Here is a 27,753-nt window from a genome sequence, read left to right as displayed (position 1 = left end):
CTGTTGGTGCATTTGGAGCAGTAGGAAACCACAGTAGCTATTACAAATAAATAACCCAGTAAAGACAAGTCTCTCAGATCAAAGAAGGACTCCGGGTCCGGTCTGGGCCCAAAGCAGGCATGCCCCTTGGCACCCACTGTGGCCAGGAGAGGGGGGCATGGAGAAGGTCTATCTGCTTTGCAAACATTCCCTGTCTCAGCCCTTCCTGGGTTTGTGCGAGCCTGAGAACAGCGGCCTAGAGGAAGGTTGGCTCTCTGAACTGCTGCCAGGCCTTCGAGGCTAAGTCTGCCTCATGACCTTCCAGCCTGTCTGCCCAGAGTAGTGAGTCCCCAACAGGGACCAGCTGCAGCTTCTGCCTGTGTCCCAACTGGAAGAGCTCCTTTGTGGGTGGTTGTATGCCTCAGAACTCTCAGGGGATCCCTCTCTCATCATCCACTCTAGGAACTGTTCTGACTAGCCTTTTTTCATAGGTGTAGTGACCCTGGTAGCAGACATGATGTTGTGGGAAAGGCAGGGAGCAGAGAGATAACATGACAGCAGCCTAGACTCTCTGTAAGGGGCTAGAGGAAGTAGAAAGGTGTCGCTGGGACCAGCAAATCAGTGGCCTGGGCCAGGACCTCTCATTACTCAGAAGTTTCCAAGTGATGTGGAGGCCACTGGTTGCAGAACTACATTCTGAGTAGCATTAAAGCTGGTCATGGTTCCTCCCTGCATGTAGTTCACACATCCCAATCAAATCCATGATCATACACTGGAGTGAAAAAGGCAACAAGGAAACTATGAGAGGTACAGGAGGGCAGGGTGGGAAAAGGGTGTCCAAAAGCTCTCTAAGAACAGGAGCATGCACTGATCCACCAGACTGAGGGTATAGGGAGGGGAAAGGATATTAGATAATGGGGAAAGCACAGGAAAAGATCCCAGGGAGCATGAGCTTGGCATCTCCAAGGAAATATCCAACAGGCCAATATGGCTGGTACAGACACAGTGTGTGAGGAGAGTAGAGAGGGGCCATCAGATCTGATGTAAAACTGCTATGATTGCCACTGGCAGGTCTGTGGAGATTGTAAAGAGGTGAGGGTTGGGAGTAGGAAGTTAAATGGATGATACCAAAAATGTGTTTTCTTTCCTTTTTCTTTTCTTTCTTTTCCTTCAATGGTGTCAGCAGTTAAACCTAGGACCTTGCATGCTGGATAAGTGCTCTATCACTGAGCAATAGCCTCAGTCTTTTAATATTCAATTTTATTTGGGACAAGGCCTCTAAGTTATCTAGACTGACTTCAAATTTTCAGGCCCATAGGTCAGGTCCTACCTACTCTGGTGACAAGGCTGTTTTCTTCCTTTCTGGGGTGGCCTACATTTCTCCGGGACAGGCATGCTGCAGTTTGGAAAAGGAAGTATTGTGTCCCTGTTTTATGAGATCAAAGAGACCTGGAAGAACTTTCATCTTGCTTTCCCTTCTGGCTCCTTACTAGTTGGGACTGTTTCCATAGTGAATGTCAGAAACACAACTCAAATTGGCTTAAACAAAATAGAAACTTTATTGCCACGTGTAATTGAAAACCCCAAGGATACTATTCAAGAATAGTTGGATCTGATATCCAAGGCTTGTTCCTTTTCACCTCTAGGCTCTCTGCTTCCCTGTTCACACTTCATTTTGATGGTGAAGAGGCTGGCACTTGCCGACCACAGTGGAATGGGAACCTGTATTCCCAGTAACTCCAGCCAATGCCCCCTCTCTTTATTGGGTCGTGCACCAATCTCTCAATAAGCCTAGCCAATAGATCCATTCACGGTTTCTCTCATGGGCGCATGTAGGTGCCTTAGCCCCACTCAAACCCATAAGAAAGAAGATCAAGGGGCAAAGGGGAGTGCAGAGAGGCAAGTCAAGCCCCCAGGATACTCTGGGGTCCTAAAAGCCTGTGTCGTGGTGTTGTCATTCATGTTTCCTCTTGGCCATGTTCCTTCCTGCCCAGCTCTTTTACCTCCTCCACACTGAACCCAGCATGTCCTTCCATCAGCCTCCGAGGCTTCAAATTAATCAACTTCATTCCAAATTGTGTCTGGACCCTCATGTGATAAACTCTCCAGGCCACAGTCACATTCTCCCCCATCCTCTAGGTGTGTATGTGTGTCTGCTCTCCAATCTACTCCCAGAAGCATTCTGATTAATTTGCTTGTTGGTTGATTGGTTTGTTTATAGTTTTGGACACACAATATTTAGCCCCAGTTGGCCTTAAACATGTAGTAATCCTTCTAATTCGGGCTGCTGGATGCTGAAATTGCATGTGGTGAGCCTGCTATGATTAGCTACTCTCCAGTGTGAAGGATGCTCAGTTCGAAGTCTGGGTACGCAAATTCCATCATATCCCTTTCTAGGTTAATAGGTCTCAACTGTGAGGGCTGTATACACACAGCCCCTGACAGTGCTGGCAATGAGCTGAATTGCAGGACACCAGTTTGTGTGTACAGAGACCTGGAGACCTGTTTGGTGTGAAGCCCCCAGACATATTGAGTAGCCAGTGGTATTGGTATTAAAAGTTAAGGGAAAACGGTTTTCCTTTACTTTGGTAGAAAAGAAAGCACTCTTCCTTTTCGTTGTGCCTCTGCCTCTGCCAATCATCCAAGGGTCTGGCAGGGCTACAAAAGCCTGTGGCTGGGCTGGGCCCAGGGACCAGATCTCTGGGAAGTGAGGGAGAGACTGTAAGCTTGTCAGGTCTACACTGTGCTCCACCCCCCAGACACTCACACACATTCTTTCTTGTTAAACATTCCCACTCCCACTTCCCCTCATATCCCCTGACCTCTCAGCTCATCTACAGTCCTCTCTCTGTCTGCCTTCCGAGCCTATGGTGGGCTTGCCTCTGTTGCCGTTCTCCTTCCTTTAGTTGGGCGTGGGCGTGGAGGGTGGGGAGTGAGGGGTGGAGGGTGGGGGAAGCTTTTGAATGATACTCTTCCCAGGCATGGTGGATCATGCCTACAAGCTCAGCATTGGGGAGGCTGAGGCAGGAGGATTAAATGAAGTTTGGAGTTCTAGGCTAGCCTGGGTTGTAGAGTAAGACTATCTGGAACAATACTAACTAACTAACTAACTAACTAATTAACTAATTAACTAACAACTACTCTATACTCTGTCATACAAAAGTAGCTTGCATGCCCAGGACAGAGGCGTGCACAGAGCCCTTAGACACAGCTGACTTTCTTTAGCTGTCTCTCTGACAAAATTTCCTTTCCCATGTGTGCTGCGTGGGCTGGAAAAACCACTTTCCTAGATCTACCACATTCCTGCTCTCCCCCAGGGTCTAGATACAGTTTTTTGCAGGGCTCATTCAGGCCCTGTGATATACTTACCATGTTTTTGGAGGCATTTCTCCAGCAGAAATTATGGTCAGCACGGGAGCTTTAGATGGAGCATGGCCCAGGACAATGGCAAAGGCACAGAATGAAAACAGCAGCCAACTAGGGAAATGCCTCCCTAGATCAGAGAGTGGATTTCACACTAGCCAAGTGGGTCTCTGCAGTGGACCAAGGTGTCATTTCTCTGACATGCTCAGTTCAAACTCCTTATTTCCTTCCCTGCCCCTTGTTCATTCCCAGTAGATTACTAGGAGTTTACTACACACCTCCTTGGCTCATGGTAGTATTCCTTTTGCCATCAGCCCAGCCCCACTTGTAGCTCCTCCCCATCCCCCAACACTCTTCTCCATCATGGTCAGCTCCACTGTCTCTTTCTTAGGTCTCTGCCAACACGTCACTTTGTCACCCTTTCTCTTCTGCTCCCCTCACCCCACCCTGCCAGCTCCCAACACCAGCAGATATTCACATCTGCTTGTTTGATTGGTTTTTCTGCTTTCTCTACCCAACCCCAGATAAACTGTGAGTCTTTGCATGATGCAGGGCAGGGTGTTTCTGGCTGCATCCAGTGATGACCTGTCTGTCTAATAGGCATCAGTGTGTGTGCATGTGTGTGTGTGTGCATGCATGTGCATGTCTGTGCTTGTGTGTGTGTGTGTGTGTGTGTGTGACTAGAGAAGTGGCTCAGTAGTTAAGAGCAGTGGCTGCTCTTGCAGAAGCCCCAGATTCAATTCTCAGCACTGTTCGAGGGGCTCTGATGCCAGCAGGTACCAGACCTGCCTGCCAGTGCACAGATATACATGCAAACAAAATATGCACACACACACACACATGTATGTATATATATATATACATGTGTGTGTGTGTGTGTGTGTGTGTGTGTGTCAATAAGCTGTACCTGCATCCTACACTGACCTGCTTAGCCTTGGAACCCTCAACTTTCGTGCACAACCTCTTTGTGGAACTATGAGCCCCCCTCACCCCATGCATACCCTAGAGAGGAGCAGCATAGATCTCCAGCCTGATGGAGAGGAGCACATGGCAGAAATCTTTCTTGAGCTTCAGAAACAAGTGAGCATGCGCGGGGAATTCTCAAGCCAGAAGGAACACCCAGTCTTAAAACCAGAGCTGATGAAGTGTTTACCACTGCCGTCACTTTCTGAGCCAGGGAAGACATGAGGCCAGCATCTCTGACTCTGCCCACAGGAACTCTCCGTGTTCTGTGATCCAGCCAGATGCTCATGGTCTTATGTGCCCTGGCCACAATGAGTTTGCCCAGTGTGCCAGGAACAAAAGCTTTCGGTAGATGAAAGTTCAGGAAACTACCATTGAGGTCTAGGTCAATTTGCCTTTGAATCCAATTGACAGCTTCTGTCTCCAAATTCCTACTGGAATCAGCACACTTGTAAGGAGGCCGAGGAACCTGGGCTGGGCAATACAGCTTCAATGCTCTTTCCAGATGAAGAGCATGTTTCTATACCCATTTGATGGGCAGAGAAGACTATACACATGTTCCTATGTAGGGAAGGACAAGAGGCTCCTGAGAGAGGCATACCTCAGTGAAAAAAAGGTGTCATATGTCATCCAGACAAAAGGCTGGAGCTAGAGGGACTGTGGGGAGGGCCTTAGGATAGAGGGCACTGCCACCCATACACTATATGTTATACAGACCTCTGTATGCTGAGGAAAACATTGTATGCGCTTTTCAATGCCTTCGGGATGTAAGTCCAGCTTGAGCTGCGTTCCTATCCAAGTGAGTTAACAAACAACTTTTATTGTGAGATAGGAGGCAGCCATGACTGCACCCCACCCAGGATGTCCCCAGCACTGGGCCTGGAGCTAACAGCAGCAGGGCCAGAGGCTGAAGCTGAGTTGGCAGGGGTGAATATAGAACTCTGTGAAGAGACACGGTGTGAAGTCCCAGGGCATTTGCAGCTAGACCGGGGAGCAGGATGTGTGCAGGCACCATGAAGTAGCTCACCCATACCTGAAAGAGAAAAGACAACACTATCTGCACGAACAACTAAGTCTCAGGGGTGTGTCAGACATCTAATATTGGGGGAAATAAAGGAAGGGGCATTGAGATATTCCTTAACTTTTATAGCATACAGTGGTCTTTCTGGAGAATACTGGAATTGCTGGGAGAGGCCAAGATCCTTCTCTGCTACAGCCTCAGGTCATCCCTAACTGAGCTAAGGCAGGCTGACCTTGGGCTTGGCAACTGTATCGGTCAAGACTTCTTCTCTGGCTCCATGATGTGTGGGGTCAAACCCAACTTGACATTATTTTCCTCAGGTGAAAGTAAGACTTAAATGGCAGACTGAAAACCAAAGTGGAAGAAATAATATTTTTACTTAAATGAATCCAGGTTCAATATCAAAAAATACACTCACCTGTTTTGTGGAGAGCACTGAACAGAGTCCAAAGTTACAGAGTGACTAAGTGGATAACTCATTTGTTCATTCAGTAAAGAGCTGGCAAACCTTTTGGTGATTGTCCAGTGCTAGCTGGGCCCCCACTGTATGCCAAGCCTGGAGCTGATGTTTTCCATTAAAGAACTGGGTTTGCAGAGTCCGGACACTCAGGCAACTGTGCTCCAAAGTGGAAGGCACAACAGCCCACTGCTTAATGAAATACTTTTTAAAAAAGATTTAAGCAGGGCCTAGGGAGCTAGCTTAGTTAATAAAGTGCTCGCCACACAAACATGAGGATCTGAGTTCAAAGCACCCACATAAAAGGCCAGTGTGGCAGTGGGTGCTTATAATCCCAGCACCAGAGAAGCAGAGACCAGGGCTCCCCAGGGATTGCTACTCAGTCAGCTTTCCATAAGTAGTAAGGCCGAGTCCCAGTGAGAGACGCCTAAGAAACAACACCGGAGGCTAATCTTTGGTCTCCTCACACAACAGCGTGCATGTTTACCCACATACAAATGAACATGCAAATGTACACACACACACACACACACACACACACACACGTTCATTCAGTAGCCTGCAGATGCAAAGGAAGAAGCAAAGATGGGGACTTCAAAGGCAGGGGAACTCAGGGAGGTAGAAACTAAATAAATATTCAACGGTAAATGACAGTGGTAAAGTGGGGGAACATTTTTTTCCTTTTTTTTCCTTTTGGCATTTATATGCTTTATTGTATAACTATTTAGTGCAAGTTTGGCATTCAATGATTCATGATAAGTTATGGCTAACTTATTCATCTTGTAGACATATTTCTTTATCAATTGACCTCAGTACTTTCTTTTTTAAGAATTATTTTATTTATTTATATCCCAAATGTTGCCTTCCCTCCAGGTCCCCCCCTCCCAGAGTTCTTCACCCATCCACCCTCCCCTTCACCTCTGAGAGGGTGCTTCCCCTTCTCTACAGGACATCTTCCTTCCTTGGGTCATTAAGTCTCTACAGGATTAGGCCCATGCATCCTCTCCCACAGAGGCCAGACCAGGCAGTTCTCTGCTACATATGTTCAGGGGCCTCAGGCCAACCCTTGTATGTGCTTTGGTTGGTGGCTGAGTCTCTGGGAGCCCGCAGAGGTTCAGGGTCCAGGTCTTCCAGGAGAACATTTAAATCCAAGAGGCAAATCATAGACTGTGAGGGAGACCTGTGGGCGTCAAGGGGACAAGGCCGGCTAGGGCATAATGAATCTGCCCTCGGTGTCATGTGTATCTTTGTTTTCTTTCTCAAGCACATTTTCATCCCTCGACCCAAACCTGTAATTCTGGGTTGGGTAGACAGGGTCTTCTTCCTAGATTTTCATCTCTCTTCTCTTTTGGGAGTTGGGTTTTGCTTAAACTCAGGGGACATCCAAGCCTCCCCGCACCATGATAAAATAATCTGAGCAAAATAAAAATGTAATGAAAAATATAAAAAATCAAAAGTGTCCCTCTCTGGCACCTATCCCCAGTCTCTGAGGTAGAAGGCCAACTCCCAGCTTTCCTGTTCTCTCTCCATAAGCAGGCTGGCTACATCAGGGATCAGGACCCCAAACGGTGCATTTTGCACACTGTGTTATCCAGGTAGAGCCTTTGCCCGGAGCCCGGCGTGTGGATCCCATTAGGTCATGTCTGTGTTTTCTCCTCATCCCATACACATACTGCTCCATGTTGTACTTTCCTGCTGGCAGTTCCGCTGACAAGCTTTGAGGAAGCACTTCCTGTTAGATGTACCTCCAGCCCATACATGCCATACATTCACAAGGCTAACACTTAACTGCTGGGTGACAAGTGTCCCTTTCGGATTGAATCTATACCCTGCACACATCACGGTCACTTGGAGGATCTGTTATAGAAGGTTGTGGGACCCTTAAAAGGACAGTTTCTGATAGGATGATCAATAGGCATGAAACTGTGTTCTAATCACTATCGCCCACACTGGCCCAGATCACACCACGAGCCCCCTTTAGCTCTAAAAAGACTCGAGTCGTCAGTGGCATCGTCTGAATCACTGAGCACCAAGGCTGAGCATGAGCAGATTGTTCAGGTCCAATGCTCTGTGGAGGCCCTACCACACACTTCCCTTGCTGAGTGTTGCCGAGAAACTAAATCTGGTGCTTGGGAAATGGCTCAGTCAGTAAAGTGCTTTTCATGTAAGCACGAAGACCTGAACTCAAATTCCCAGAATCCATGTAAAAAGTTGGAAATAGTAATAAATAGTTGTGACTCTAGTGCTGGGGAAGCAGAGCCGGGGCATCCCTGTGAGTTGTTGGCCTGACAGCCTAGTTTAATCAGCAAATTCTAGACCAGGGAGAGACCTCGTCTCCGGAAAGCAGAGTGGGTAGTGCTTGAGGCCTTAACATGTGTTCGTGCATATATACATGTGTGCAAGCGTTCACACACACACATACACACACACACACACACACACACACACACACACACACACACACACCCGCACAGAGAGAGAGACAGAGAAAGACAGAGACACATACATAGACAGACAGACACACAGGGGAAGAGAGAGAGAATCTGAGGGTTATTTTTTTAACTTCACTTTAAGTTGACATAGCCATCTGTAATAGGTAGATACTGAGTTAGACAGGGAAGCTTTAAACAAAAGAGAGAGAGAGAGAGAGAGAGAGAGAGAGAGAGAGAGAGAGAGAGAGAGAGAGAGGGAGGGAGGGAGGGAGGAAGGAAGGAAGGAAGGAAGGAAGGAAGGAAGGAAGGAAGGAAGGAAGGAAGGAAGGACAAAGAAAGTGAGTTGTCTCTTGCAGGGTAAAGTACCTAAGTTGAAGTAACCATCTACTCTTACTGCAAAATATCGGGTTTGCTGGAGAGCTGTGTCCATCATTTCAATTCCGGGGCCTTCTGCTTAGAGTGCTGTGATCAGAGGCATCCCTAAAGACAGAAGTCTGGTTTACTTCTTCCCACACCAGTGCAGTGCTCACCGGACACCAAGGTTAGGAACGATGAGTGTGGAGGGGAGCAGGGTACCAGGGCTGCTCTTTCCCAGCTGTGCCGGCACAGCTCACAGCTGATGATGGAGTGATAGGGATGTGAGGAGCTGATAGTGCAGAGAACTATGCAGGGTTCTTGATGCTGTGTGTGTGGTGAGGAGGCCAGCCATTGTGCATGTGCTGCACCGCTAGGCATGGCTCCTACAGGTGGCTCCAGTGGGAATTTCCCAGATCAAAGAAAGTTCCTCTGGGCAAAGGAGTGAAGATGGTGGATGATGGATGACTATCTGAATCTCTGCACGGCACCCAGGACATGTGCTTACAATCCAAACTATGACTTGGGCAAAACAAAGGGGAGAAGGTAGACACCCAGTTCTCTGGGTTCCTCCTTCTTCCCAAACAAACAGGATGGCAAGGAAGGCAGTATATGCTTTGTAACTTTGGTCTGAACATTCTCCGTTAGATACTGAGTCAGGTACTGGGTCAGGCTTTCTTCCTTTACTTGATTCTTCTCAATGCAAACAACCTTCTTCTACTCTGTGGGTCTCATTTTGTCCACTTGTAGGTTGGAAAGTATAGAACTAGATCCTTGCTACTAACAGTCTACTACCCAGTCATATTATCCTCACTTGAAAGTGCGTTAGAAAGCCTTAATCAGAACCAGATATAGTGACACATGTCTGTCATCCCGGAACTTGGGGGGCTAAGGAAGAATCATGACTTTGAGACTGGCTTGAGCTATATAGCTTGTTTTTCCACCCCCTCCAAGCAAAACAAAACAAACAACAATCCAACAACAAAATGATCTGAGTGTAATAGCACACATTTGTTCCAACATTTGGGAGGTAGAGGCAGATGGACCTAAAACTCAGCATCACCCTCTCATACACAGGGAGTTTGAGGTCAGCCTGGCATGCGTGAGACCCATTCTTTAAAACAACAACCCAGGAAACAAGCAAGAACAAAAAAAGAAATGCAAAACCAGGCTCCTTAGACCTGCCAGGTGGAAACCTGCTCATAGAAGAGTTTCCCTGGTAACAGGTACCCACAGGGAAGTGCAGCCAGGAGAGCTGTCTGTGGGCTGGAGAAGAAGGTGCAGAGTGTTTTATCTTAGGAAGTCAGTGGGTTTGGTTTGGGAGAGCTGCTGGGGCTCTAGTCTTTGCAGCAATGAGGCAGGTCTTGGCCGGTGCATTGTGATAGAGTGGCACATGTCCAAGAAGCCAGCTTCATGGAGTAGCCTGAGGAGTGCTGAGCATCAGGGGCTAAGGGTCCTCTAAGTGCACCCATCTGAGGGACAAGTTAGACTCTGTGACCCTGGGGTCCCTTGCACAGATGTCTTACATATATCATCAAATTACATTATGCTAATGGGGCGCCCTGAAAAGAGGAAAGGGGCGCAGGACTAAGGGGGCTTCCTAGGGATTCAACTTTCTGCTTACCCATTATTCAGAGCGGCACTCAATCTGTCTACTCTCCTGCCTCCTTCTCCCTCAGAGTGCTGCTTCCAGATCAGGTGGCCAGAGAGATACATGTCTCTGTCAGGAGAAAGCTAGGCCTGAGTACAGATCAAGTGTAACCAAGGAAACTGGCTTAAGAAAGGGGTGGCTCCCTTGGAACATGTTGGAGAAGGTGTCTGCTTTGTCATGTCTGAAGGGCTTTATGCCCAATGAGTGAGATCTCCTGCCTTCTGCATTTCAGTTTTGCCATGATTCTTGGTGGCCACTGGGACATCCTGGCTAAGACTTTTTCTAGATAGCCACAGGATGCAAGCGATTCTTTCTCTACCTTCCTTATTGCTGCAGGTTTGTGTGGCAAGGACTTTTACCTGCTTAACCATCCCATTGGTCTCATGAACTGGCCATGAACTCTATGATCTGATCACCTCTCACAACTTAAGTCCAGATTGTAAGAAATATTGCTGCTCCCATTTTTATAAAAAAAACAAAAAACAAAAAACTAAGGCTCCAGCAGGCTGAGTGACCTACTGGGAACCACATAGCTGACAAGAGCTACAACTGGAGCTCAAGCCTAGAGTTTTAGATTCAAGTCTTTCAGGTTCTTCTTACTGGATGCTGAGTGTTCCTGGTATGAGTGGCTCCCCATGCTCCCATGCTGTCCCCAGGTCAAGCTCAGAGCTGTGTGGTTTTCATGGGAGCATCTATTCTGATGCTCATAATGGCCCTGCAGCTCGACTCTATTTCATTTCATTTTTCTAACCTCAAAGAATGAGCCTTGCGGCTGGGACCTTAGGAAGGCTCTAGTGTCCACATTCCTGACCACCTTGTTGAATTGCTCATCTGTTAACTCAGGCTTGCATAGGGTTTGGTTGAGTAACAAGAAAGGAGATAGAGCCCCTGGGGTGTCCCCCATAGAAATGTGCTCTGGCTCACTCCGGGCGCCTTCACTTCAGAGGACCCTTGTCCCTCCTTGTCCTTATTTCCTCGTCTAATCTTTATAGAGAGTCCCACCTTCTGCAGCCTTTGAAGCCTCAGGAATTCCCATACCTGGGAGCTGGGAAGCCACAGGATACAAGTGTGTTCATGAGTACTCTCTGGGACAGCACTGAATCCTCTTTAACACTCTGCTTGCTATACAGGTGACAACCCCGGGACTCCAAGACAGTCATAGAAGGATTGACAAAGCTCCTGTACCTGGCATTCATGAACTCTCATTCTGTTGTTCCTGCATCTCCAAGGCTGGCACAGCAGCTCCATTGGGAACACTGGACACCTAGCAACTTGGTTTGTTACCATGAACATATGCGATGACCTGAAGTGTAGGTCTGACAAGGAAACCGTATGATTCTTCTCACATGCTGATGGAGTTCCCACACCCTTCAGGCACAGGCCAGCCGAGACCATCATGACCGATGTCTTTGCAACCCTGTAGCCTGACCAGTGTAGAGTCAGCTGACTACCCCCAAGAAGTCCCCAACATCATTCCCTGCGAGCTCTTCTGAGGCCTTCCACAGCTGAAACCCGCTTCCAGCCTGTCTTACCAACAAAGAAGCTTAATTCCAACCTCACTGCCAGAAGCTTCAGTGGCCAGCTGAAAGTGCTGTCCTTGGTAGACAGTTCCCAAGAGAAACCTGGACATCTGTAGGATCCACAGCAGCAGGACCGTCTCCCGGCCCTGGGAGTTACTCTGTGCTGGAAAGCTTGAAGTCTGTGTGTTCTGCAATGTGGCAGTTATGGGCATAGGAGCCTCTCTACCCCCTGTGGCTCAGACACTGGAGAGAACACTGCCGAAGGTGTAATAACAGGAAAGGGTACTGGGCAGTGCTCCCTTCTGTGGAAGTGTTCTTACATGAGAACTGTGAGGTCTTCACAAGTCCATCCTGGGGAATGTTCTCCTACCTCGTACTGTCCCACCAGGTTCCATCATAAAGTGAGGGTGCCAATTGTTCAGGTCTGACTTCCCTGGAGAATGTGGCCCAGTGAGGTTATAAGGCTCGTTGGCAGCTGGTGGCAGGTTGCCTTTGTTTTCTCTCTAAGCCGGCTGAGACCTGAGAAGGGTGCTATGTCTTTCCCCTGAGGTCTGGATGGTCTGAGGTCACTGCCATCCCTCTTCAAGTTATGAAGCACTCCTCTCTGGGAGCCATAGGAAAGGTGGCCTCCCAGATGTGAGAGACAAGTGCCCCTGTTGTTCTAGCAGAGCCGGTCTGGGTCGGGCAGGGTGCTGGAAGAGGACACACGGGCTTTGATTCTGAATTGTTTCTTCCTCCCAAACCCTCCTCCCAGCCCACCTGTGCAGAAGGTCCCCTCTTCCTGCCTCGGTTGGCTGAGCTAGCACAAAGAGCTTCACTGAGCTCAGGGTCAGGGGCATCAGATTAGCCACCGAGCAGGCCTGAGAGGTGGAGCCTCTGTGAGCCACTTTCTTGGGATAATGTCTGCTTGTTCTGGGCACAAACACAGGTCTGTTGGGAAGGACCTGGGGAGACGACTCAGAAACTAGAGCTACCCTTCCCAAAGCTCAGGCAGATCTCTGGGCACAAAGACAAAGACAAAACAAAACAAAACCAAGAATCTGTGCTGTTAAAATTCCCATCCTGATGTTTATCTAGATTCCTGTAGTCACCTTCTACATGAGTAAAAAGTAAAATGAATCAATCACAGAACAAATCTTTAAAAAAACACAAGTTTAATAAAAGAAATTACATTGTCTCAACCTAAGAATGAGTCCACACCCAGAGTTATTTCTGCCCTGGATTTCTTCTCATTAGCTTTGCTGTTCTCAGTGCTTGGTTCCTACTACATGACTCATGAGAGTTACTGGAGGTCCAGCCATCATATCTGCATCCCAGCCATCAGATAGGCAGAAGAAAGGAAGGGAAGTTTTTTTTTTTTTTTCCTTTCCCTCAAGGGCATTTGCTGGAAGTCTGCTTTATTGATTGAACTTAATCCCAAGGCCACAGGGAAACTGAAGAGTGCGCTGCCTATTCAAGGTGGCTAGGCACCCACATAAAAATTAGGGGTTCTGTTACTGGGCAAAGACGAGACAGATGAGCAGCACACACTGACGACATCAAGTTCAAAGATCAGACGATCTACTATGTCCCGCATTAGGCAACAAGGTCCAGAGAAGTCCGTGAATCAGCAGAGAGCACACCAGCAAGCCTGTGGCAGTGGATTCCCAACTTACGTTTGGTTTCTTCTGTTTCTGGGCTTAAGTAGAAAGACTCTATTTCAAAGGGAGGGAGCTTGAGGGCCACTCAGCTGAGAGCCTCGGGACAGAGACAGAATGGTGACCGAGTTTGCGTGTCCAGATCTGCCTGGCCCTGAGTCATGGTAGGTGAGGAACTACTCACAAGGTCTCTGCTCTGGGCCTGTGGGGTGTGCCTTTCCTGTCATGTCCTTGTCCCTGCCTCGGAGTGGGTGAGTCTCTGTCTCCTGTTGGTGCTTACCGTGGGGCTGTGCTTCTGACCCTCTGCTTGTGTTTCAGGGAGCAAGGTGTTGGAATGAGAGCTGCTGGGAGCCACAATGTCTCCCTCAAGATTGTGCTGGCCATGGGCTGCCTCCTTCTGGTCGGCTTTTCAGGGGCTGCATCTGCAGGTGAGATGCCACAAAAGTTGGACCTCACTAGCTTTCGAAACAAAAGTTTCAGCCGGGCTGCTGGGGGAGGGAGATCACAGGGAGTCTCTCAGGTAGGGTCCTCACTGAACATGTTGGTTTCTGGCAAGCCTCATCATGCCCCAAGTTCTCTTAGGAAATGACAGGCTGGCCTAGAATCATCACAGGTTGCAAACTCAGCGTCTGCCTGAATTCCATTGCAAGTAAACCTAGTTGGAAAAGTACTATCGTCTCCATGGAGCCGAGACTTCCCTAGTAGAGCACCCATCTCTCAATTCTGGGCACTTGGAAAGGGGAGATGCTGTTGTAAGATAGTTTGAATTTTTTAAAGAGACCAGAAATTTGGATTTTTATTAGAAATCTTGTTTTTTGAATGATAGCTGCTAATACAAAATTTAGAATCTGTCCAGGAGAGAGTAAAGGAGTGTGGAGGGAGAATTCAGCCAAGACTCAGCTTTCTACCTCTGGTCTACTCAATTTCAGCGCATCCCTCCCCACAGTGTGTCATCGGGTCAGGATCTGGGCCCGTGAAACCCTTTTTCAACCACAATGCTCTCAGCAAGGATTAGCTTGTATTTTTCTTTTTTGTTGTTTAGTTTGCTTTACATATATATTAAGATAGGACCTCCCAAGATAACCCTGACTGGTAAACTCACAGACTGGGCTGTCTCTGCCACTGGAGTTCTGGGATCAAAGGTATGCACCGCCACACCGAGGTGTTTTCTGTTTGAGACAGTGACTTTCTCCGTATGATCCAGGCTAACTTCAAACTTGCAATCTTGCGGCTTCAGCCCCCTAAGTGCTAGGGTTACAGGCCTGTGTCACAGCCCAGCACCCTACTAGTTCCACCTTACTATCTGCGTATTGTCAATTTTGTTTTAAGTGGTTTTATTTTATCTTGTGGAGCTTTTTTTTCCTTTTACCTCACGGCACCAAGCAAGTGATCTTTAAGTGGATTTTAAATTAAAATTAGAAGCATAGGACACTTCTCCCAGGCTACAGGAAGCAACCATTGAATACCTGGCTCCGTTGGCAGATACTGGAGGCACACGAGTACAAATCTTAGAAAAACTTGGCAGGGTTTAATAAGACCACCATGGACACCGTTGCTCATCTTAAAATGTTATTATTACTCATTGAGTTTTATGTTCTTCCATAATGAAGGACCTCATATTGAATTGCATTGTTTACCAGCCCACTGTGGTCAGGAAGCATTCTGTAGCATAGAATGCCTTCACCAGGATTTCTTACAAAATCTCCTCAATTCTTGGTTGACAAAGCAAGTGGAGAAAGTGCCAGCGTTCAGTGCAGTGATTTACGACATTGCCAGAATTCATTCATCTGCTCTTTCAATTAATAAACATGAAGTAGGTGTTGACTCTGGGCTAGGAACCACGTTTGAGTTTATGTTTTGGGGTGATTCAGCTTGGGGAGTATTCAGATATTTCCTGGGTGTTTCCTCCCACACCCCAGTTTGCATATAAATCCTTTGGAACGGAGGCCGTGCCTCCCTCTGGTGCCCTTTAGTCTGCGTTCTTTGGGAGAGGTAGAAATTGCCTTTGTCCTTCATGCTTTAAGTAGTCATATCCTGTACTCCCTTATCGTCTGCTTCATAGGCCCTCTGCCGTAGTCAGGGAAATCAATGTGGTTGCCATGGTGATGTTTCATAGATGGTCCTGGTGAGTCTCAGATGATTTACTGATCCATATGTATGAATACCCAGCTTCCACAAAGGAGGGCCCACCACATCCAGTCACAGAAATACTATGTCTTAGCCATGGGTCAGAGCTTTTGGAGCGGTGCTCATGTTCCTGATGGTGGGCAAACCTGTAGTGTGAGGTTTTGCCATAGCTAAGCTGAGATGCGAAGTTGGCTGCAGAATCATATGCCTAGACAGGGAAAGGTCTATGGGCTTGGCTCGGAAGTGGGACAGTTAGACCTGAAACATTGTCCACTTAGTGGTACTAGTCCTCCCCAGGAGGCTCTTGGTCTGGAGCACTGGGCACTCCAGGAGGCTACATTTGTTCTTCACACTCTGGTAATCCTTGAGACTGATTCCCACATCCAGGACCAGGTGGAAGACTACTAGGAATTCATGACTAACCTCTTTGGAGATAAACCTAGGTGTGGGACTCAGCACCCAGCTCTCAGAGCTGTTGCTTTGAGCACCGGCTTGAGCATTCTTTATCGAGGCAGGGAGCTGCCCAGCTATACAGGCTGGTGGCAGCTCTTCTCTCCAGCCAGCAGGCGAGTCTGCATCTGCTCCCTGTGCTATTATCACTTGCAGCTTAGGATCTGAAATGGTGACTCATTGTGGAGTTCTCACTGTAGTGACACAAAGTCTGAATTCACACCAACAGTGAGACAAAAGGAACCTGGGGGAGGATGTGGGGGCTGGGCACCCACACAGAAAACTTGGGCTCAGTGGGAGACTAGGTAGTCTTTATCTGGTGTTGTTGAGTGCAGATAACAGCATGTCTCCCTCTAAGCTCTTCTTTAGATATCTAACCATGGCAGTTATGGCTTCCTTCTTGCATACCTGAAGAATAATAAAATCCCCCTCAGAGCTGCTATGCCTGCCACGGTACTAACTGAATTGGTACTGATACTGGTCCCATGTTGTTGGTGTGATCCTGTACCAACTTTACCTGTGGTAAAGTTGTGATTCTAAGTCCCCTGCACTTTGGCACTTGCTTCGACTCCTGATCCCCAGACTGGTCTCGCAACTGAACTCTCTCCCTTGTGGGCTCACCTAAGCCTCACCTCCATCTCCCCATCTTCTCTGTGCTACTTGTAAGTCTGATTTACTCTTCCCAGTCTAATTGCCAAGAAAACGAAAATAGCCTCATATCAATTAGCCCCTTCTCCCTGCTTCTTTTTCTGGACCCTCTCTTGCTTTCCACAAGGTGGTTCTCCCAGCTCCTGGGACATAGATGTCCCTTTTTGTATCTTCCAGGGCTTGGATTTGGAGCAGGTCCCAGCACACCTTGTGAAAACCCAGGAGTCTCCCAATCCAACTAAACACTCTGGTTGCAGGGCCACACTTGGCCATAGACTGCCTCGGGGGCCATGCAGGGCAGGAAGCACAGCCTGACCTCAGAGCAACAGCAGGTGGCTCCCTACCCTGAGGAGTCCACACAACCCACAAACCCACTTCAGGAGTAACAGCTCAGAACAAAAGGAAGAAGAACAGCCTAGCCAGGAGGTGGTGGTGAACACCATTAATCCCAGCACTTGGGAGGCAGAAGCAAGGGGATCTGTGAGATCAAGGCCAGTCTGGTCTACAGAGTGAGTTCCAAGACAGACAGAGTCACACAGAGAGACCCTGTCTCAAACAAAACAAAACAAACAAACAACTAGCCTGGACAAATGTAGAAACTGCCCCAACTCTGTGGCCTTATACTCCACCAGAGCCAGTATCACTTACAGTGATGCCACACATGTCATGTGTTAGATGCCTGCAAAGGACATGTCCTGTGATAAGAGTTATTACCCTCAGAGGAGCCACCAGGTAGAAAGCTATTTAGGACAGGCACAGAGGAGGTAAATACAAGACTTGCCTAGGCATACGGTTAGCCTCTGTTGTCTCAAAAATAATACTAATACTAATAAATACTAATAGTAATACTAATACTAATTAATACTAATTATAAATACTAATATTAATTAAATATTAATATAGTTGCTCCCTGTTTACAGGTCGTTACCAACGGTAGGTCACATGTGTTGTAATCAGTGCTACTTGTTTATCCCATTCATTTCTTAGCATCTTTCTCAGGTCTCCAAGGGAACAGCGTTAGAAAAGTAACTCAAAACCATGTATATGGTGAAAGAACTTTAACTCTTCAAACACTGCTTGGAAACCAAGAACTCTGGGTCAATTGTAGTGTCACTTCAAACCCTGCAATGCTTTGAGTGGTCACCAGATCTATCCTTCATGCAAAGGGGGAACTGAATCAGAGGAGGAAGGAGCTGTCCAGAGTTGGGTGATAAAATCATGAAAGGGGTTTGTTTGGCCATACCCAGGGTAGCTGCCTCTCAGATCAGAGCATCTCTCTGGTGTCTAAGGACTTGCTTTTAGCCTGGTAGAGAAGAAATGGGTGTCATGAAGTGTTGCCTTCACTCTCCTGTCATTCTGTGCTTGGTGATGGGGTTGATCCGTGTGTGGTGACATGTCATTATCTTTGGCAGTGACAACTGAGTGTCCTGACCAGAGTCCTGAGCTGCAGCCTTGGAGCCCTGGCCATGACAGAAACCATCAAGTACACATTGGCCATGGCAGGAAACTACTGCTCACCTCTTCTGCCACCGTTCACTCCATCACTATCTCAGGGGGAGGTAAGTCTGCCTGTCCCCACCTTGAGTCCTGCAAATGGGTCTACAAAGCCAGGAGCTGAGACAGACAGAACAAATGCTCTATGTTTTGGGTTCATGTCAGAAGACCTGGAGATTTGAGATCTCCATCCACTCAGAGCACTAGGAAAGAGATTGTCAAAGTTCTAAGAGGGGAGGAAGAGTGTTTAAAATGGCAGTTTTTATTGGTGCTCTGAAGGGACCTGTTATTCTTACATCTACATGCTTGGTAATTAAGCTCAGGACATGGGGTAATGGCTATGGACCAGGTGAGCACTGTGTATATCTTGCAAAGCAGATGCTGGAGAAAAGTAATTTCTGTAAGACAATGGGCATAGTAGAAGTGCCGAGAAGATGCTGTTTGCCTGCCTAAGAGGACGGGGTACAGGGAATCTGCTCTGGGCTCCGCTCTGCCGAAGATTCTTGTCTTCTCAGACATCCCCTTTCCTCTCTCTTCAGGAAAGCTCGTCATTAAAGACCGCCATGAGCACATCGTGCTGCGCACGCGGCACATCCTGATTGATGATGGTGGAGAACTGCATGCTGGGAGTGCCCTCTGTCCTTTTGAGGGCAACTTCAGTATTGTGCTGTATGGAAGGTGGGACAGCTTTGCTTAGGGTAAAGCACTGCTATTGGGTCTGATGGGAAATAGGCTTTTCAAAGAAGAGGGAAGCCAGAAGTCTAGACTTCTCTAAAGGACAGGAACCACCACCGTGTCCCACTAGATCATAATCATGAAGAAGACAGGCATGATAAAGTGCAAAAGCCAGTATCCAAGGGGCTCTTCGTGCTGTCCATGGAGTAACTGCATCACAGAAGTCCCTGACAGGCTCTCAGTAGCTTTCCAGTCATTCTATGATTTGAAGAGACTCTGAAAGAGGTTGATTAGTGCTATCAAGGACAAGTGTGCAATGTTTCACAGGGAGGTGTGAACAAATGTATTTACTCCAGCGAGGGCACCAATAACAGACCTGAGACAATTCTACTCAGGTCTAGCTTGTGGAACCTATACGGTTATTGGGGTTACTTTTAACAACATAGATGATTGAAAGTGACTGCATCACTTAAAAGCAACCACAGCATGGGTGCTGACTCAGGAAAACTTCATCCTTGGCGCTTGTGTGCCAACAGGCAGGCAACGCCACTGGAGAGAGCCTTGTACCTAAGCAACTGTTTAGTGCTTGTACATAACCAATGGAAGGGTCCTTCTGAGACTTCTAACTTCCCTTAGGTTTCTGAGTCTTATGAGCATCCCTCCACACTCCAGGAGAGGATGCTTCCATTCAGAGAAAACAGAAGAACATCAGTAAGACTCAAGAAAGTTCCCTGCTCCTTTCCCTCAGGCCTGTGACCCGCCTGGAAGCAATTGAAAGTTACAAGAAGTGATAGCTAAGAATGTTTGACTGTAGGACGGGAACCCAGTGGAAGGTACCTGTGATTCCACAGCCAACAGGGCAGACAGAAACCAGGGCTGAAGACAGGGGCAGTGAACAGTGTCTGCCAGGCATTTCTGCTGCCCTGTGCACCTGCTGTCACTCTGTATTGGGCTGATGCTTTTCTGAAGACCTAATGTCACCACCCAAAACACAGCTTGGCAGTCTGAGGCCAGTGGGAATCAGGGACCAGTGATGATCCCCTAGGGGCACAGCATCTGACTGAGATGTCTTAGCCAACCCTTTGGAAACTTTCTCTTTACAGAGCCGATGAAAGCATCCCGCCGGACCCTTACTATGGCCTGAAGTACATCGGAGTGGGCAAAGGAGGCACTCTTGAGTTGCATGGGCAGAAAAAGCTTTCCTGGACTTTTCTAAACAAGACCCTTCATCCGGGTGGCATGCAGGAGGGAGGATATTTTTTTGAAAGGAGCTGGGGTCACCGTGGAGTCATTGTTCATGTCATTGACGCCAAATTGGGCACAGTTGTCCATTCTGATCGGTAAGGTTGGCTTTCCTCTACACATGTCCTCACTTGTTCAGGATCTCCCCCAGCCAGGTGACTTCCCCAGGGACTGGCAGGCTGTGTGAATGCTATGGAAGGAAGTTCTGCTCTAGAGAGGCACCTTCTTTTCCAGGCATTTGCACAGCAAAACTGACTTTAATGCAAATGTGTGCAAGTACAACACACACACACACACACACACACACATACACACACACACACACACACCTTTCAGGTGGTGATAACTAGTGATAGAAAACTAGTGATAGAAGTAAAAGGCATAGTGGAATATAGTGGGATAATAAAGAGAGAACTGGCGGGTTCACTTTAGTCAGGTGATCAGGAAAGGCCAGTGTAAAGGAGCAGCCTGTGAGCTGAGAACTGTGTCAGGAAAAACCTCAGCACAAGTGCAAAGGGCCAGAGGAGCCCAAAGCACTGCACTCTTAGATGAGGGAGAGGGGCCCAAAGGTGGACATGCGGGACAGGACGGAGGAGGAGCCGAGGTACAGGTGACAGTAAAGAGGTGGCTTCTATTTTCAGTGAACTGTGAAGCCATCTGAGGTCTTGAAGAAAGGCATGGTCTAATTGAAAAAGCATTCTGGTGACTGGGAAGAAAATGGGAGGTAGCTGGGAGGGGGGAAGTGATGACTGTCAAGTGTTGTTGAAATTATTTAATTCCAATCTAGGGTTTCCACCCTGCCTTTGACCATGTAATTCCTGGATAGAAGACACACATGACCTTTATATTCATAATAAGCCTTAATCCGCATAACAGCTGGGCAGATAGCTACTCTCAACACTATTATGTCGATTTCCCAGCTAGTAATCCCATTATATAATTTGCAGTGTTTCATCTAGGCTGTTCTTAATTCCAATTAACCAACCCACATGGCTGTGTTTTCATGACTCACGTAAACCATGGTGGCTTCCTCCTCTCTTACCTTTCTCTCCCCTCGTGGTTCTCCTCCAACCCCAAAGTCCAGAACCCTAAACCCTGCCTATGTCTCTTCTGCCCAGATTTTGGTTGTCAGCATCTTTATTTACCAATCAGAAATAACTTAGAGGCAGGTGGCCTCTTTTGTCTCTGGGGCAACCAGGTCTTGCAGGCGTGCATTTAGCATTACAACACATAGCAACAGATCTCATCAGTCAAGCTGTAGTGGGCCAGGTGAGAGGTGTAGGTGGAGACGAGGCATCTGCAGGAAGTACTGCTGATAGAAGACTCTAGAGCCACTTGGAAGGCAGAGCAACAGGCCTCCTGCTCCTTCGTGCCTCACATTTATTCTGCGGTCTACCTGGGTTCCGCAGAGCTGGACCTGCCCTGTTTCCTCGGGGCTCTTAAGCTCCCCTCTACAAAAGATCCCTGGAAGGATAAAGCTGGGTGGACCAGTAGAGACAGAACTCTATGGGTACAGCTGCAGAGTCAGGGACCCTCGTAGGGGCAGATACAGGAATCAGTGTCACATAGACCAGCTGCAGTGTGGAGGCCAGTCAGGAGCTAAAATGCTGTCAGTACAGGGGACAGCTAGAACGGGTGTTTAACTGAGGATCGGGAGCTCTGCTTGCTTCACCTCCTTGGCTTAAAGAATGTCAGAGACCTCAAGGATCCCATAGTTGAGAATATGGAGAGAGACTAACAAGCACGGACAAATGCAGGCTATATTCACATGAGAAGTTTATCTGAAGGAGCAAGAATTGGGTTGGCTTTTAAGGGGGCTTTGATGGGGTTGGAATCAGGGGAGAAGGCAAGGCTCCTGAAGGAGGAGTGGATGTGGTATCATGGGTTGTGGGTAAGGGCTGGCTGTGTGGACAGGCTGCGGAGGCCTAGACTTCAGAAGCACACTTGAGCCAGATGGTGTGAATCAGCAGTGGACGATACCTCTCCAATGACCACACTACACTGTGGTACCTTGTCCTTTTCAAATTTTTCCTAGCCAGTCATGCTGGCTTATTTTTTTTCAAGATTCATTTAGAACAATTTGCTTGTTAACTGCCAAGTCAGATCTCTTCCACTATAACTGTACAAAACCTTTTACGGCCGGAGCAAGGACCAGACCAGTAGACATGGCAACGTGGAAGTGGGAGGTCAGATGGCCTCAACCCTTCAGAAAGAACTACAGGCAGCTAATGAATGCTGAGAGTGGGAGGAAATAGCTTTCCCTAGAGAAAAAAACACACCAATTGGTTACAAATACCAAGTGGTCAGCCCTGAAAACATACATGTGAGTAGCATTATACAGACAAAGCAGGTTGTATTTAGAAATAAATGCACACACGCGTGCGCACACACATACACACACACGCACACGCACACGCATACACACATGTACACACACATGTACATGCACACACTGAACACACTTAATGGAAAAGGTCATAAATTTGAATAAGACCAGGTGGATGACATGGGAGGGGTTGGAGACAGGAGAGGGAAGGGTTGGGGGAAAGTGATATAATTATATTATAATTTCAAAATTAAAACAATTATTAACAAAAGAAAATCCCTTCTGTAGAGTTGCTGCCTTAGAATAGTGATGCTGGAGCAATTGTTTTCCTTTATGGTTTCTTTTTTTAAATATTTATTTATTTATTATATATAAGTACACTGTAGCTGTCTTCAGACACACCAGAAGAGGGCAAAAGATCTCATTACAGATGGTTGTGAGCCACCGTGTGGTTGCTGGGATTTGAACTCAGGACCTCTGGAAAAGAAGTCAGTGTCTTCACCACTGAGCCATCTCTCTAGCTCCTCCTTTATGATTTCTTACTGTCAGGGGATAGTTGTTGGTGTTAAACATCTGTATCTTGTGTAAATTTCCCTTGTAAGAGTGAATTAGCCAGGCATGGAGGTATGCGGCTGACATTCCAGCTACTTGAGAAGCAGAGAAGGGATTACTTGAATCCAGGAGTTCAAGGCCAGCCTGAGCAACACAGTGGGATACATTGCTCCTTCCCCTTTCCCCAAAAAGTAGGAACCCAGTGAGATGGCACACTCCTGTAATTCTAGCCTTTGGGAGGCTGAGGAAGGCTCTCTTTGAGGTCAAGATCAGGCTCTGCTATATTGTGGGCTGTCTCAATCTGTAGCTCCCCCCTCCCACACACACACACAATGTAATAAGGGATGATCATTTCTTACAACATCGTACTTGTAAATGGCCATAATGTGCTATATACTTAAAACTTGTTTAAGATCAAGTCTTACAACATGGTACTTGTAGTCGACCATAATGCATTATATACTTAAAAACTTGTTTAAAATGGTGAGTTTATTAGAGTTCTTATTATACTAAAGTAGAATGGTTTTTTAAAAGAGAAAGAATGAGGAAAAAGCAGAAATGCAGTAGCATTCACAGAGGTTAAAAAGTGTATCGCTACTGCAGTGGGAATCGGACCGACAGTTTGATGACTCTGAAATTCACTTGAGCTGCTCCAGGGTGGGAGACATGACATGAGGCAGCCTCGATGTCATCCCAAGGACTTTGGAAGAGTTGCTTTGGATCAGAGACAGAAATCCCTGCTGCTCTAGGTGTCTAGACTGTCTCCTAATGCCAATCCCTTCCGAAATGCATGAGCAGCAGCCCCAGGAAGACAGGGGACATGTAAGGCCTGAACCCCAACCATGTGACTTATTCTACATCTCAGATCCAAAGCTCTCCACCACTGTAGTTATTTCTGAGGCACCTTCCCCTGTGAATGTTAAATGTGACCAAATCAAATCCCCCTTCTTGAGCATCTCTGTAGGGCAAGACAAACAGCCAAACTCGCTTGCTCTTACAAGAGGCTTCTTTGTTTATACCCCTCGAGGTCTATGGACAATATCTTAGCTGCTCTGTCTCTTTCAGACTGCTGCCAAGATCATCCACATCTTCACTGTCTCTTCTCCTTTTAGGTTTGACACTTACAGATCCAAGAAAGAGAGCGAACGTCTGGTCCAGTATTTAAATGCAGTGCCTGATGGCAGGATTCTTTCTGTCGCAGTGAATGACGAAGGTTCTAGAAACCTGGATGACACAGCCCGGAAAGCAATGACCAAACTGGGCAGCAAGCACTTCCTCCACCTTGGATTTAGGTACTGCCCATCACTTCCATCTCCACTGTACTTAGAAGGACAACACAGGACTCTGCAGGCAAACTGCTCACTCACACCGGACAAACTCAGGCTTTTGCTTTGTTTTCTTTTTGCTTTGTTTTGTTTTTATAGGAAAGCCCACTACTGCAGTGCACAGGTCTCTGTATGAACTTACTTCCTCAGTCACTGACAAGCACTGAGTGTGCCTAGAATGAGCAAGGAAATAAGAGTCCTGATGGACAGCCAAGGTCTGTTTACCCTTTCAAGGTTCATATTGTGCCTTGGGGATTGGCAGACAGTGTTCTAGGGATTATGCAATTATCTCCACCCAGCTAAACACCCAAGGAAAGGGAGCCTTTTAACAGGTTGTAGTGTGCAGCCTCTTGCTTTGGATTGTAACATCACGCCTGTTGTTGGCATGTGCACATTGACAACTGCAGGAAGTCGTTTGGCACACTGCAGTCACATCTTTCGATCCTGTGAGCCAGCTCTCATCTTGGGTGAATTTGCTCTGATCTGTTCCCTAGCTGTTTGAGATTATGTTACCTACTCTTCAGCTCCTCAGATAAGGGCAAGCAAGAGATGCCCAAAGCTTTTTCTAGCCTGCAGAGTAAATTAGCTGGCTGGACAGAGAACCTCTGGGCAAGAAGAGCCACCTCAGGTCCCAGGCCGTATTCTCTGGCTGCTGCTTCTGGAAGGGAAACTGGAGCAGGAAGCTCAAGCGGCCAAATATGACAATAATATCTTGGCATGGCAGGGCCTCCTTTGTCAGTGAACGCCAGACACACTTTCATTTCACCACACTATAAACCAAAAGTCAGTTTATTAATTTATGATGAGAGAGGGACTATGAAGAAAAAAGCTACTGAAGGACCTTGGGAGAAGGTTGTGGTGGCCCAGAGCCCAAAGCCTGACTTGTGATGCCTGCCTTTGAGGCTGTGCTGCACTGCCTCTGAGGTGTGACCACAGGCAAGTGATTCATCCTCTTTGCTTAATTCTCGCATCTGTAAAATAGGGTATCTCAGGATCTATCGCAAAAGAGTGCTGGGAGGGGCATCATGGGATAATATGAGTAACATAGTTGTCACTCTGCCTGGCAGTTAATGACTGTTCTCTCCTTCTAAGAGAGTCATTGGAACAATGGGAACCTCCACATTTCATCCTGGTCACAGCATCAGGAGTTACATAATCACTCCTCCTTTATATGTTTGGGTGATGAGAACTGAGCATCTAAAATCAGTAGATGTCCTGGGACTGGGGTCCCTCATTTATTCTTTCAGGAAATAGTGAGGAGGTTTTGGTGAGATTTACTTGGCTGGGCCTGCTGAGCTTGCATGAATAGGTGGATATGAATGGGACCCATGAGAGGGAGAGAGAGAGAGAGAGAGAGAGAGAGAGAGAGAACTAGACTTTTTAGGAAACATTATTATGTAGCCTGTGGAGTTGGGAAGGACCAAGCTGTGATGTACACAGGAGGGATGCATGAGAGACAAGGATGCAAGGTTGACATTGGAGGGTCAATGGCTCTGTGCCAATGAACTTCAGTTTTGTTCAAGGGCAATGGGTAGCCATTGAAAGATTTACGTACAAGTGTGACACAGACTACTCTTTAACCTCAGCTGAACATCGTTCAGCACTGACTTCCTAACACAGGGGGTCCAAGCAAAATGAAAAGCTACTACATCGTGGTGATCTTTTGCTTAGTTGTAGAAGAGCACTTCCTGCATCCTTGGGGGATGGGAGAGTCTTCAAAAAGGGCCCGGTTCTCATAAGAAAGCTACATAGATTTCACTATGCTAAGTTAAACACCACGGAGAACCTTCCCAAGGAAACAGAAGCCATAAGAACCCAAAGAGTTCAACCTGAGGGTTTTTGTGCTAAGTTTGATGAAATGTAGAGAATAATAAGAAAATCTGATGTCTTTCTCCAATAAGCCAACTATCATGACCAGACTTGGGGTTCTTCCCAGAACCCCTCTTCATTCAGCTCTAGAGGTGAGGAAGGAAGGATAGAGAGTCATTTCTGCCATTTCTCAGTTCCTTTCAGTATAGAATGCTCAATATGCCAGGGTGGTATGTTAGGTGGGGCCCTTACCCCAATTGCTCATGTAGCATGCTAGGCAAAAAAATCACTAAATAAAGCAGTACATGCTTCCAGACAGAAAGGCTATGAGACCTTTCCAGACCATAAATAAGCCTTTCTTTCCTTCCCTCCCCATCACCGGGCCAACATGCTTCATCCCATTCTAAGATCCAAGACAGATGGCTAAGTGGCCAGTCCTACTATCCTGTGCCATTTTCCTTGAGCTCACCTCTTTCAGTCAATGGGCATGAATGGAATCACCTCTGTTGGAAACAGTCCAATATTTGCTGCAGGATCTAATTGGGCTTGGCGGGTGGCATGGTTGGTTGAGTTGTTGGCATGTTTGTTTGTGATTCATAGCCATTCTTTGCCAGCATTGAGTAAAACTGTCTCCAGGCAAAAGATGCCCAGGCTAGCTGGCTGCTGAGGAAGCAGGCAGTCTTGTGCTTGCAAAGAGAGGTTCTTGTTTTATGGGGAAGGGATGCCCTTGGGTGGATGGTAAATTCCTCCAGTAGTTAGGGAGACTCAGCTATGAGACTGTGTCTTCACTGTGAGCCCTATCGAGTGCCGGCTCTGACATGTGAAAAACCTGACCCTCTGTTGTTTTTTCCAGACACCCTTGGAGCTTCATCACTGTGAAAGGAAATCCCTCCTCTTCAGTTGAAGACCACATTGAATACCATGGTAATGAATGGTTGGTGAAAGTCCCAGTCCCCTCCAGTGTCTCCCTGATGAGAGGCTGTGGGTACTGATGAGTGACTGACTGCTCCCAGAACATACCTGCCCATCTGCAAGGACCCAGCTAAAATCTGGCCACTTCACAATGAGCCAGCAACACAGGTCCAGGCTAGAGGAAAGTAGATCTCTCCCTAGGATTTTGTATATCCAAAGATGTCTTCACTGACAAAGAAAAGCTAAGAGCTGAAAGGTGACCTCCAGAAAAACAGTATGGACTAGAGACCGTAGAAAGTTTGTTTTTGTTTGTTTGTCTTTTTGTTGTTTTTTTAAGGCAAGTAGCCCATATTGGCCTCAAAATCAATATATAGCTGAGGATGACCTTGAACTACTGACCCTCCTCCTACTTCTACCTCCTTAACATTGAGATTACAGGAATATACATACCCCCATTGTATAAACCTATGGCTCTATGCATGCTAGGCAATCACTTTGTCTGAGCTACATCCATGGCCTGTACAGGGTGTTTCTCAGACAGACCATGTGGTTAGGGTATGTACTGCCAGTTCTAAGCCCAGTGGAGAACTGAGATCATGAGAAATAATAGATTTTCTCAACTTTCCATTTGTCAGAAGGGTATAATAGAACTTTCAAAACTGAAACACAGAAGAAAAAAATATGGATGTAAACCTCTTTCTAAGTGACAAGAGTAGTTTGATAATGGGAAAAATATTTTTTAATGAAATGGTTCGAGATCTTTGAGTTTAAAAAAATCCACTGTGAATTGGACTTGATAGTGCACATCTGAAATCC

At 47.1% G+C, this 27,753-nt stretch overlaps 1 protein-coding gene and 1 long non-coding RNA gene across 3 annotated transcripts in view; both read left to right on the top strand.

Moving 5' to 3' along the window:
- Window positions 1-12,923, top strand: part of LOC148007744 (uncharacterized) — an 83,641-nt gene extending 70,718 nt beyond the window's left edge. Inside the window, exon 4 of the long non-coding RNA XR_015647278.1 lies at window positions 11,351-12,923. This is a non-coding gene — a long non-coding RNA (uncharacterized LOC148007744). The remainder of the gene's footprint in view (window positions 1-11,350) is intronic.
- Cemip (cell migration inducing hyaluronidase 1) overlaps window positions 1-27,753 on the top strand; it is a 153,802-nt gene that overhangs the window by 71,263 nt on the left and 54,786 nt on the right. Inside the window, exons 1-7 of one of the 2 annotated variants that reach the window (XM_087558245.1) lie at window positions 11,351-13,541; window positions 13,696-13,805; window positions 18,015-18,161; window positions 18,636-18,774; window positions 19,875-20,111; window positions 24,004-24,183; window positions 26,879-26,949. In XM_087558245.1, coding sequence (XP_087414371.1) covers window positions 13,495-13,541; window positions 13,696-13,805; window positions 18,015-18,161; window positions 18,636-18,774; window positions 19,875-20,111; window positions 24,004-24,183; window positions 26,879-26,949 — 931 coding nt within the window. In that variant the 5' untranslated portion in view covers window positions 11,351-13,494. 2 annotated transcript variants of the gene reach the window in all.

Source organism: Rattus norvegicus, chromosome 1 (genome assembly GCF_021556685.1).
Source record: "Rattus norvegicus strain SHRSP/BbbUtx chromosome 1, alternate assembly SHRSP_T2T, whole genome shotgun sequence".
Lineage (NCBI taxonomy): Eukaryota > Metazoa > Chordata > Mammalia > Rodentia > Muridae > Rattus > Rattus norvegicus.
The sequence above is the reverse complement of the archived record's forward strand: the minus strand, read 5'-3'. Positions and strand labels throughout refer to the sequence as shown.